Source organism: Peromyscus californicus, unplaced genomic scaffold, assembly GCF_007827085.1.
Source record: "Peromyscus californicus insignis strain IS unplaced genomic scaffold, ASM782708v3 Scaffold_9__1_contigs__length_137607984, whole genome shotgun sequence".
Classification (NCBI taxonomy): domain Eukaryota; kingdom Metazoa; phylum Chordata; class Mammalia; order Rodentia; family Cricetidae; genus Peromyscus; species Peromyscus californicus.
In genome coordinates this window covers 101,467,946-101,479,502 of record NW_026294617.1, presented here as the reverse complement: position 1 = coordinate 101,479,502, position 11,557 = coordinate 101,467,946, and the positions used below count along the sequence as shown (strand labels likewise).

Below are 11,557 nucleotides of genomic sequence, written 5' to 3'. Positions count from 1 at the left end.
CAGAAAGGGACAGGTCTCCAGTGAATGTCAACAAAGCATGGCATATTAAGTAGAGGTAGAAGTAAGCTCCTCCCCTTGTATTAAGGCTGAGCAAGGCAACCCAATATGAGGAATGGTTCCTGGTAGCCTGAACTGGCCATCTCCTATAATCAGATTGGTAACTACCCCAATTGTCATCAGAGAGCCTTCATCCAGTGACTGATGGAAACAAATGCAGAGGTCCATAGATGAGCTTATTTCATTTCTTAATGCAACCTAACACACCATTTAAATGTTACATTGGTAGCTGCAAGATATCTGTCAAAAGTTATTTCTTGTCAGCTTTTCACATATAAATAATACCAAAAATATGCTGATGATACAATAGAAAGATACTACCTTTCAATATGTAAATCCAAGACAAGGAAGGGTTTGTTTTCTTCTCTTGTACCTGCTAGCCTAATACTGCTTTTCACTTAAAAAATGTCCATTTGAGAGTTGAATTGCTTTATTGCTTCAAGTCTAACCTATAAAATACATGATTTAAGCATAATTTTTGGACAATTTTTGATCTATATACCACAGAACCTAGAAAAATTAACAAACCACAGATTTTAGTTCTCAAGCAGTTTATACTCTTATTAGCCATAGATGAGCCAAAGATAATGAGCACAAGCATTTTACCCACAATCGTATTCAGTTATACATGTTTTCAGATCTTACATTTACATCATATTGAAAATATGCAATTTAAAGGGAACAATAATTGCAATTGTGGCACAATTAGTTTGTATGGCTATAAAATGTTGACTTATCAAAATTGTTGCCAGTTAAAGAACTTGTAACACCCTATGACTGACAATAGCTTTCTAATAATGCCATTTAAGTTCAGTGTATGATTTTCCTAATATCTGCCAAAGACAGAGTATTTAATCTACTACATATGTTCTAGTTTATAAAGTATGTATTTCAGGGGTGAAAACATAAATAATGATTATTAGGAAGATTTTTACTTCATAAATACTCATATTTGGATTAAATTTGACAGAATTTTTATGGCATGAATTGTTTGTTATCTGGAATTGTCATTCCATATTTTTAGTATATGTAATAGGGAGAAACAAACTTTAGTAACATCAAGTTGAATCTTTTCACTGTACTTAGTTATTGTCACCATCATTGGAACAGGTTCAAGCGGCATCTGTCAATTTCATCTACTGCCTCACCCTGTGGGATATGCACCATAACAGTTACTGGAATGTTCTCTCAAAGGTTTAGGTGCCCCCATTGAGGCAAGTTTATGCTACCCACATATGCATAGGTATGAAGTCAACTTTCATGCATTTTTCTCCTTCCTTCAGTTACTCGACACAATTTTTTCCCCAACATTTTAAGCTTAGTTACTTTCGAATTGTGTGGTTCAGTTGAGAAACTATTTCCTTTCCTTCTTGATTTTTCAAGACAGGGTTTCTCTGTTTAGCCCTGGCTGTCCTAGTCCTCACTCTGTAGACCAGGCTGGCCTCAAAGTCAGAAACCTGCCTGCCTCTGCCTCCCAAATGCTGGAATTAAAGGTGTGTGCCAACACCGCATGGCTACCAGTTTTCAAGGTATTGTCAAAGGGAAAATCATTGTCTAAGTATTTCACCTTTGTTATTAAATAAGATTAAACCAGTCAACATCCCAGTTTAAGTAGGGGGGGAGTTAAGTGTGCCCACCAATAACTAAAGAGCTACTGACAGATGATAGCTGCGAGTGAAGGAAGAGTCAGTTTTCCTTAGAGATGTGGTCCCAGTTAAGTAAAGGACATTAGAGTTGATGACTCCATACCCATGCATATGTGGGTAGCGTAAACTTGCCTCAATGGGGGTAATAAAGAAAAAAAGAACATGAAGTTGAGAGGGAAGATGAAAGGAAGGAAGGAGAGGGTTGATTCAGGAGTTAGAGGGAAGAGTGAGGGGTGAATATAATCAAAATACATTGCATGAATGCATAAAATTCACAAAGATTAATATATATGTGCGTATATATATGTATATATACATATATATAATTAAAAATGCAGAGGGTTGGGGATTTATCTCAATGGTAAAGCGCTTGACTAGCAAGCATAAGGTACTGGGTTCGGTCCTCAGCTCCAGAAAAACAAAAACAAAACAAAACAAAACAAACATAAAAATTCAGTCACCAAGTTTTCTTTCTGAAAGTCTTACTGTTGGCTAATATTGTTGACCAAATAAATAAATTCATGAAAAACATCAGCAAGATTTTTCTTTTTCCTTTTTATTTGTGCTATTTCTATCATTTTCAGTAGTAATTATATTTGGAGGACAAAAGGAGAAATTTCAATTAAAAGTAAAAGCATGGGGACTTTGGGAAGATGGCTCAGCTGTTCAAGTGCTTGTTGAACAGGGAATATCACACATGTGATCAGGCACACACACACACACACACACACACGCACGCACGCACGCACGCACGCATGCAGGCATGCACACACATACATACACACACCCCCAAACATATGTAAGAAAAGAAAACAGAAAAAAAGAAAAATAAAGCTGCAGTGTGACATAAAAGCTAATGAGTGCCTGTTATCTTTGAAATATTTATGGGAAAACTTTTTAAATAGAGACGAAATAAAACTGGTACAAAAAAAATAAAGCAAAATATTTATGCATTACAAATAGAGATAGATCACTTTTTAATTATTTTATTATTGTCTGTGTACATTTTATGCATTCCACATATGGCACACATATGGAGGGCAGAGGAAGAGTTTTGTGGAGCTGTCTCTCTCCTTCTACCTTGATTTGCATTCTGGGGATTAAATCCAGGTCATTAGGCTTCCAAGGAAAGTGCTCTTACCTGTAGATGGGCTATCTTACAAGCCTATATATAGAGCACATCACTTCTGATTATGGTTTCAAGAATCTGGCAGCTACATGGTGCATACAGCAATTGCTGAGTTTCAAGTTATCATCTTCATGATTATCTATGCAGCCTCTCATTTCAACAGTAGTAGATTTACTAAAAGATCAAATATTTCATAATTATTTTTTCCACTTGCTTATTTTACATGTGTGGATGTTTTGCCTACATATATGTCTGTGCACCATGTACATGGCTATTGCCCATGGAGGTTAGAAGACGGTGTCAGATGCCCTGGAATTGGAGTTACAGAGAGTTGTGATCCATTATGTGATTGCTTGGCTTCCTATCTGGGTCCTCTGGAAGAGTAGTAAGCACTCTTTACCACTGAGCCAACTTTCCAGCCATTTATTTGTTTATTTATTTATTTAGTTTATGTGAATGAACTCTTTACCTGTATTTATGTATGTGTAGATGTGTGCCTGATAACCATGGAGGCAGACTAGATACCCTGAAACTGGAGTAATAGGTGGCTGCCATGTGGGTGCTGGAAACCAAACCCAGGTCCTCTGAAAGCCCAGCTAGTGTGCTTAGCCATTTCACTTCCTCTCCAACCTGTTATAGGTACTTGAAAGATATTAGTAAGTAAACATAAATACCTTATAGATTAATCATCTTACAAAGTAGCATAGATTCCTACTGACAGAACTGAAGACATCAAGTTTTATACAGTGTCAGTGTGCAAAACAGAGTATATTTCAATCTTAATTTGAAATATTGTGAAAAAATTCAGAACTCAGTTGTGATTAAAATTTTTGTATGGGTTTGGGGTTTATAATTACTTGAGTTGAACAATTTTCCACTAATGCATATTTGATGGGTAGGAGGTTGAACTGTTCTAAATAAATGGCCTAGTAGTAGAAAAATATTTAAATGAATTCATGAAATCCTAGAATTATTTTTTAAATTAATATACCAAAGTCTTAAAATGTTAAACATCTTTAATGTTATGCAAAATGTCACACACTACATTATTGTAATCTAAGAAGACTTCTATGTATCCATTCATTTCAATGAGGATTTAAGAATTATAGGTTATGGGTTTTGTTTTATTTTGCTTAGTTGACTGGATTTTACTCTCATTTTTGCCACCTTGTGGATGGCAACATGTTGTTCTTAGGATAATTACCCTCCTCTGTAAATGATGCATTCTTTCATTTACCAACAGACATCCATTCAATCCTACACAGAAATGTGTTTTTTCAATAATAGAACCTAAGAACCCCACTACAAATCCTTGACCTAATGTGTCCCTTGCTTAAATGGAGCTTATCTTTCATTTTGAAGAAATATAAAACAGTGGACAAAAGGGAAAAGAATTATCTAAAAATTCTGCTTGATTTTTAACAATAAAGTTAACACTAAATCAAGTATAAAACAACATAAAATGACAGTCTAGATACATACACATTTCCAAAATCTGCCTTGCTTAGATTTTGCATAGACATTGCATAGATGTCTAAAGACTTATTCCAAATAATTGTAAAATGTTCTTTTCAGAGCTGGCAAGAAGATCAGTCAGTAAATCGCTTCTTCCATAAACACAAAGGCCTGAGAGCAAATTCCTAGCAAATACGTAAAAAGGCAGGTGTGTCAGGATAGTTCAATAATACTAGTCCTAAAGAGGCAGAGATAATGAGCACTAGGGACTATGGGTCAGTTCATCTTGACCAATCAATACTATAGGTTCAATGAAAGACCTTGTCTCAAAATGTGTGTGTGTGCGTGTGTGCACGTGTGTGTGAGCACACATGCGCGCGCGCACACACACACACACACACACACACATACTCGAGCGCAATAGAGAAATACATCTGATGTCAACCCCTGGTCCACACATGCAGATGCTCACATGAGCACATGGATCCAACACACACAAGCACACATACATATTTATGCATATGCCACAAGAACACACTATACACACATTCAAACATGTACACATTAATCAATCATATACACACAATGTTTTTGTATTACCAGCAATTCATGTTACTTATGAAATTTTTCACTGGATTAATGAAACGCTGCTTCCAGCTGTTGCCATCCTTCCCTTATCACATATCATTTCAATATGTAAATGCACAGGTGTCATCTAAACTCTCCACCCTAAAATAATTAGAACAAAAAAAACAGTGTGACTACACATTCTTCCTGTGTTATGAAAAGGAATCATATTATTTTCCTTTTCAAACATTTCTATGCACTACTTTACAGGGATTTTAACTGAGGACATACTTGTATCATCATAGACTGTAGTCTCTGCTCAGTCTGGCTAACAGGCCTGTCATCCCCATCATTTCAGTGATTCTGACACCACACTATAACCTATAGACACGTATACCATTCTAAAACAGATCATTCTAAGGAGCTCGCAATATAATTGGGAAGCAGTTTGTCTTAGGTAGGGTTTTATTGCTGTGAAGAGACATTATGACCACCACGGCAACTTTTTTTTTTTTATGGGAACTCTTATAAAGGAAAACATTTAATTGGGGCTGGCTTACAGTTCAGAAATCTAGTCCATTATCATTATGGTGCATGGCAGCCTGCAGGCAAACATGGGGCTGGAGAGTTCTACATCTGGATCCACAGACAGCTGGAATAGACAGTGAGCCAATAAGCCTGGCTTGAGTTTTGAAGCCTCAAAGCCTGCTCCCAATGATGACTTTCTCCAAGAAGGCCATACCCACTCCAACAAGGCCACACCTCAAGTAATGCTACTCTGAATTTGTAGGAGGGATATATGGCAATTTTTTTACATAATTACGGTAAATTGTCATGTACTATTCTGTTCTACTGTGAAAGGTAGTGCTTCAGAAGAGGTAAATTTGATTGATAAACTGAAATGAAAAAAAAATGTCTAAGTCCAGAGAATTTCAGGAGCTGAGGGTATGAAATTGCTTGCCATCCGGTCTAATGGGGCAAAAACCCACCACCTCCATCTACTTATTAAAAGTTTTCTAGCCGGGCGGTGGTGGCGCACGCCTTTAATCCCAGCACTCGGGAGGCAGAGCCAGGCGGATCTCTGTGAGTTCGAGGCCAGCCTGGGCTACCAAGTGAGTTCCAGGAGAGGCGCAAAGCTACACAGAGAAACCCTGTCTCGAAAAACCAAAAAAAAAAAAAAAAAAAAAGTTTTCTATTCTCCTCAGCTGGCAACTCATATCTTTCCCTCTCTCTCTCCCTTTCTCTCCACGATGCTGAGAGGTGTCTTATCTCCCAACCAGAATGAAGTCTCTAACACAAAGCAAGGACCCAAGTCCCAGCATAATTCACATGACTCACATGCTTCTCAGGCATATTTCCCCTAAAGAATTTCCTCTAAAACTGCTCTAAGGACTGGAGAGCAGTTGCGGTGGGTAAGCATTTACAGCACAAGGGTGAGAAGCTGAGTTCAAATCCTCAAGCCCCATGTAAATTCGGGTACAACAGCTCATGTCTGCAATCCCAGTGCTCCTGAGATGAAAGGTGGAGCCAGGAGCATCTCTAGAAGCCCAAAGGTCAGCAACAGCAAACAACATAGAGATCCTGTCTCAAACAAGGTAGGTGAGGACCTAGAGTCCTTTGACCTCCAGGCACACTTGAGAACATGTGAATGAGCATACACATTTAGCCAACATATACACAAGTGTGTTTAGCAAACAGACAGACAGACAGACGAATGGATGGACAGACAGGCATGCGCGCACATGCACACACACACATACACACACACACACACACACACACACACACACACACACACACACACACCTATGCCAATACAACATTTCCTGTGTAAAGCACTGGTAAAATTCTCCTTTTACTCAATGTAAATTATTTCCAATCCAGTTGAACAAGAAGTGAAAATTGTACTGATTTACAAATTAGAAGGCTATCAGAATATTTTACTCTTAAAAAGGTTTTTAATTATTAATGTGATAATGGTAATCTTCTTGAATGGAGTCCAAAGATAGTTGGCAGTGGCTGTGCATGCTTCTCATACTATAAAACAAAAATGGTAAGACAAATGAAGTGACGTTTTCCTAGATTACCCTTTCCTCACTGAACTGAAATGGAATTATACTCACCATCGGGAAAAGGTGTCACCTAAAGCTTATTTGTCCCTTACAGCATGACACATCCTTATTATTTGTTATGGAAAATGTGACAGACTTTTAATTGAATGCTAATAGATTCATATTTTAAACATGAAGTGTGTTTGGAATCCATCCCAGGACACCTATATCTTATAGTGTTATTTAAGTAACAAAATTAGAGAAACACTGAAGCTAATCCCTGTGAGCAGAACCTTTGGGTTCAATTAAAAGACACATCTTAAGACTTTTACAGCCTCTAATGATAACTCTGATATTTCATGTGGTTAACTAATGCCAATGCTGTCCTTAATCATGCCTTGAATCATGACTTTCTCGAGAATATTTTTAGGAAAGACTTAACAATTCATACCCAGCTAATTAAATCTGTAATGTTTCCTTTAAAATTTATTGGCAGACATTTGTTTCCTGAACTCACTAAGATATATCTAGAATCCTTTCCCAACGTTTCTTCAAACTGTTATTTATTTCTTCTGGACTTAGAATTTATAAGAAAGTTACTTTTCCTTTTCCACCAGTGACACAAACCACCCCTTGAGTATCCTTTTCAAATGTGGTACCAAAGAGAGCTGTGCTCTGGGACCTTAGGCTTACTCTTCCTTCCTTCCTTCCTTCCTTTCTAGAGTTAGTGTTTGCCATGTTGGAAGTTAATTTAAAGGGTAGAGAGCTAAGAGAATCTCAAGGAAATCAACCCAGATCCTCATCGAATGTATTGCTACGATCAAGTTAACTCTTAGCATTACCAGTCATATGACACAAAAGTTGTCCTGTGATCTTATAGTGATTCCATTTAGATTTGCATTGATTGTTTGCAAGTCAAGTGCTTAGTAGATGCAAAATTTGTTAGCATGAGTTGGAATGCAAGTAACAGTTTAGATCCTTACAGGTAAGGAATATGAGAGACAGTTCTGAGTCACGCAAAAAGTTGAAATTTGGCTTTACAATTGGTTAAACGTAGATGGCTTTACAACTCGGAGCATGGACTACCAACACTACAAGTCAGGCAAATGAGAAAAAGGGAGTGAGAAAAAAACCACTTCCATATCCAGAAAGAAAGAAATCTTTGTTACTTACCTTTGAAAGAAGACAGGGTAGAAAAGATTGTTTTTCTGACTTTTCTGTCTGTGATCTGCTAGGTTTTAGGAACCTCGAATTTTGGAAAAGCTGAGTGATTAAAGCACCTAAGAGGAGACTATCACAAGCAGAGAAGAGAGGTGAGAAGAGATTGCAGAAGCACAGGAAATGCAGGAAACAGACAGCGCTAACCCAGCATGTTGTCAGACACCACATCCTCAAAAAGACAAAACCACGACACATAAAATCAACATGGGAATTGAGGCCAGATGTAAATATTTACCCCCACAGACCACTGGTCATATTGGCTTTTGTAAAGATACAAACTATATACATATGTACACATATATAATCAACAAAGATTGCCCTATATAGATGTTTCCCAATTAAGGATGGAAGTAAAGTTACAATAACAGCACCATTTTGAAATCTTTTCATAAATCTATTTGGTCACCTCATCTTCAAAAGAAGTTTAGTATATGTCAAATATTTCCCAGATATAATAAGCTGTACATATCTATACCTATAAACATATGTTGCTTATATATATAAAATGTTATTTTTAAAATTATTCACATATTAAATAATATTCTTCTGATATACTGCTTATGATACACTATTTATGAATCTATAAGTACCACATTAAATAAATATTAAGAGTATTTTTTCAGTAATACTTAATTTTGCAAATTTTCATGTACAAGTGTTTAAAATAAACAGGAACAAGTTTACCTCTTCAGTATTCCATCATATTTATTAAAGATATTTTGATTCAATAGATTTCAGTATCAACACACATGTCATCTACTCATGTTTTGATTCTTTAATGGGGGTGTAGCACTAACAACCACTATTCATAAAATTAAACACATGATTATCTTGGTGGTTTGACAAATATTTTCTCTGTTGTAAACTCAAAACAATAAAAAATCTCAACAATTACATAATACTGATGAGTTACACCTTTATCAGATTTTCCACTTTATGCTGTAAGAGAACATTAAGAAAACAACTTTGCTACCAGTCTTGTTAATGCCATATAGAACATTGGAAGCAGGAAACTATTGTTTATGCACACAATTCTGCAGTCATCGCCACAAATCATTTGGAAAATCACTGAGGTAAGACTCTAAACTATATATGGTGTTGATCCGTTAATTATTCTGACAGTATTTTGAGGATGAGTGGTTTCCTCTTGGTTTTTTTTTTCCACTCATAAGGCTCCAAAACCTTAAAAACACATTAGACAATACAATAACAATATTCAAAGAGCACTGCCTGTTCCAAAGAACAGGAAATCTCTAGCACAGAGACACCACATAGTAAGGAGTGGATTCCCTTGGAGGTAAGAATCAATTAACTTGCAACTCATTAAGGAGCTTTCTCTTTCTTCTTTGGTGGAGAATCTATTCTATTCGGATTCTCCACTCCATTTTCTGTGCCTTTTCTCGCCCTGGATCGTCTCCTCCTCCCCGCGGAATGAAGACTCGCGTCTTCTAACCATCTCTGAAGCCAGACAGTAGTCAAGGTCCACGTTATGTACACCTGGATACTGCAACTCGAAGACAGCACAGCGATTTTAGCTGCCAGCACATTGACATTTCCAGAGAGGGCATTAGCATTCCGAGTCTGTGACCCAGCCAAGTGAAGCCCTACTGTGACCACCGAGACAATCAGTGTCACCAGTCTCCCTGATATGAACACGACAGGCCACAGAGACAACCCTTTCTGGTACCCCGCTCATCCCCGAAGTAAAGCAGGCTGCACACATTGGAGAGGAGCTCGACGGCATAGTGCAGCATCAGAAGCAGCAGGCCCAGGTGGTTCAAGTACAAGAGATAGGCCCCTCCAATATGGAAGAGGTGGAGGCCGATGAAAATGAGCTGGCCCGGGATATCTTGCTTCCTGGCTTTTTGGAAGTAGAGCTCCGGAAAACTATGAAACCAGTATGCCAGCTGTGAGATGTAGAAAAACTTCATCTGAAATGTCATCATGTTGTGGGGAGGCGCCCTCCACAACAGAGTGGGGTCTGACAGGCAGTTCTCAGAGGTCAGAATGATCATGCCCCAGATACCAGACACTATGTAGAACACACTCAGCTGCCCGGCCTCGTTCAGTTTGTTCTGTTTGCCTTTGGTGAGCTGCAGTCTCTTGCTGATCTTATCCAGAACATACTCCTGAATGGTGGCGTGGATGATGATGGCCACCAGCATGTAGAAGAACACTGTGGCCAGATCTTTGACCCCATAATGGTACAGGGTCCTGGACCCTGAAGGCAGCTCTTCCGCGGGGACAACGACTCCATGCTGCAGCGTGAGGAACACAATCGACATCTCGGCCGTGCCCTCGAACATTAGCCCCAGCACGAAGAACATGCCCACGCAGGAGACCATGTCCGCGTGGTTCTGCACCATGAACTCGTGGCTCAGCACCGGGGGGTTCCTGGCGTTCTTCTTGCGGAGCCCCATGCCGCGGTACTCACCGGCACTCACCGGCCGCCGCCGCTCGCTCACTGCGCCGCTCCCAGCGCCTGGCTCCCCATCCCTGCCCGTCCGCCGCCCAGGGTCGCAGCCGCTGCCGACCGATCAATCAAAGGCTGGGGGCCGCGTAGGCCGAGCATGCGCACAGGGCCTGCGGAGGCAGGGGAAGGAAGTCGAGCGCCGCGCCCCTGCTCCACAGGCCCGGGTGCGAGCGCGGATTTGCCGCGCCGATCGCCGCCGCCCACCCCCGCCGGAGCCAGAGGGGCTTCCCAGGAACTGGCCGGGGACCGGCCAGGGAAGCCATTGTCAGCACCAGTCATCACCATCATCACTGTAGCATCACAGGAGCGAGCTCCCTAGTGTTCTCTACTGATCTCTTAGGAATCTCATAGCCACTTAGCGGCTGGATGCTGTGGGAATCCTCTCTCTCTCTCTCTCTCTCTCTCTCTCTCTCTCTCTCTCTCTCTCTCTCTCTCTCTCTCTCTCTCTCTCTCTCTCTCTCTCTCTCTCTCATCTCTCTCTCTCTCTCTCTCCTCTCTCTCTCTCTCTCCTCTCTCTCTCTCCCTCCCCTCCCTCCCTCCCTCCCTCCCTCCCTCCCTCCCTCCCTCCCTCCCTCCCTCCCTCCCTCCCTCCCTCCCTCCCTCTCTCTCTCTCTCTCTCCCCACCTTTTCCCCTCCCTCCCCTCCCCCTCTACCTCTCTGTAACACAAAAACTGAGTCAAGAACTCCTATCATGCCTACCATTAACAGCACATGTCTGGAAAATGCCAGTAGCCAAGATTTAAATCTGGGTGGCTCCCGGAGGAGCGTGTACTTTTTCAGCACTGTATTGTGCTGTCTCCTTGTTAAGTCAGTCATACCTGGAAACACTAGACCCACAACAAAACAGTTTCGAAAATAAGTCTCCTATTGGAATGATAATGGCTGTGGAGGTGCTAGCTAATTACTTTCAAAGTCTGCAAGGCAGTGGGAAGCAGAGAACTAACAGGTCCTGGGTAGG

General features: G+C 40.1%; 1 protein-coding gene across 1 annotated transcript; it reads right to left on the bottom strand.

Moving 5' to 3' along the window:
• Positions 1 to 8,805: 8,805 nt before the first annotated feature.
• On the bottom strand, positions 8,806 to 10,881 carry Tram1l1 (translocation associated membrane protein 1 like 1). Its single transcript, XM_052730254.1, is given in 2 exon segments — positions 8,806 to 9,812; positions 9,815 to 10,881. Coding segments are annotated over 2 exon segments (1,095 nt in total). The 5' UTR covers positions 10,547 to 10,881; the 3' UTR covers positions 8,806 to 9,449.
• Between the last annotated feature and the right edge of the window lie 676 nt (positions 10,882 to 11,557).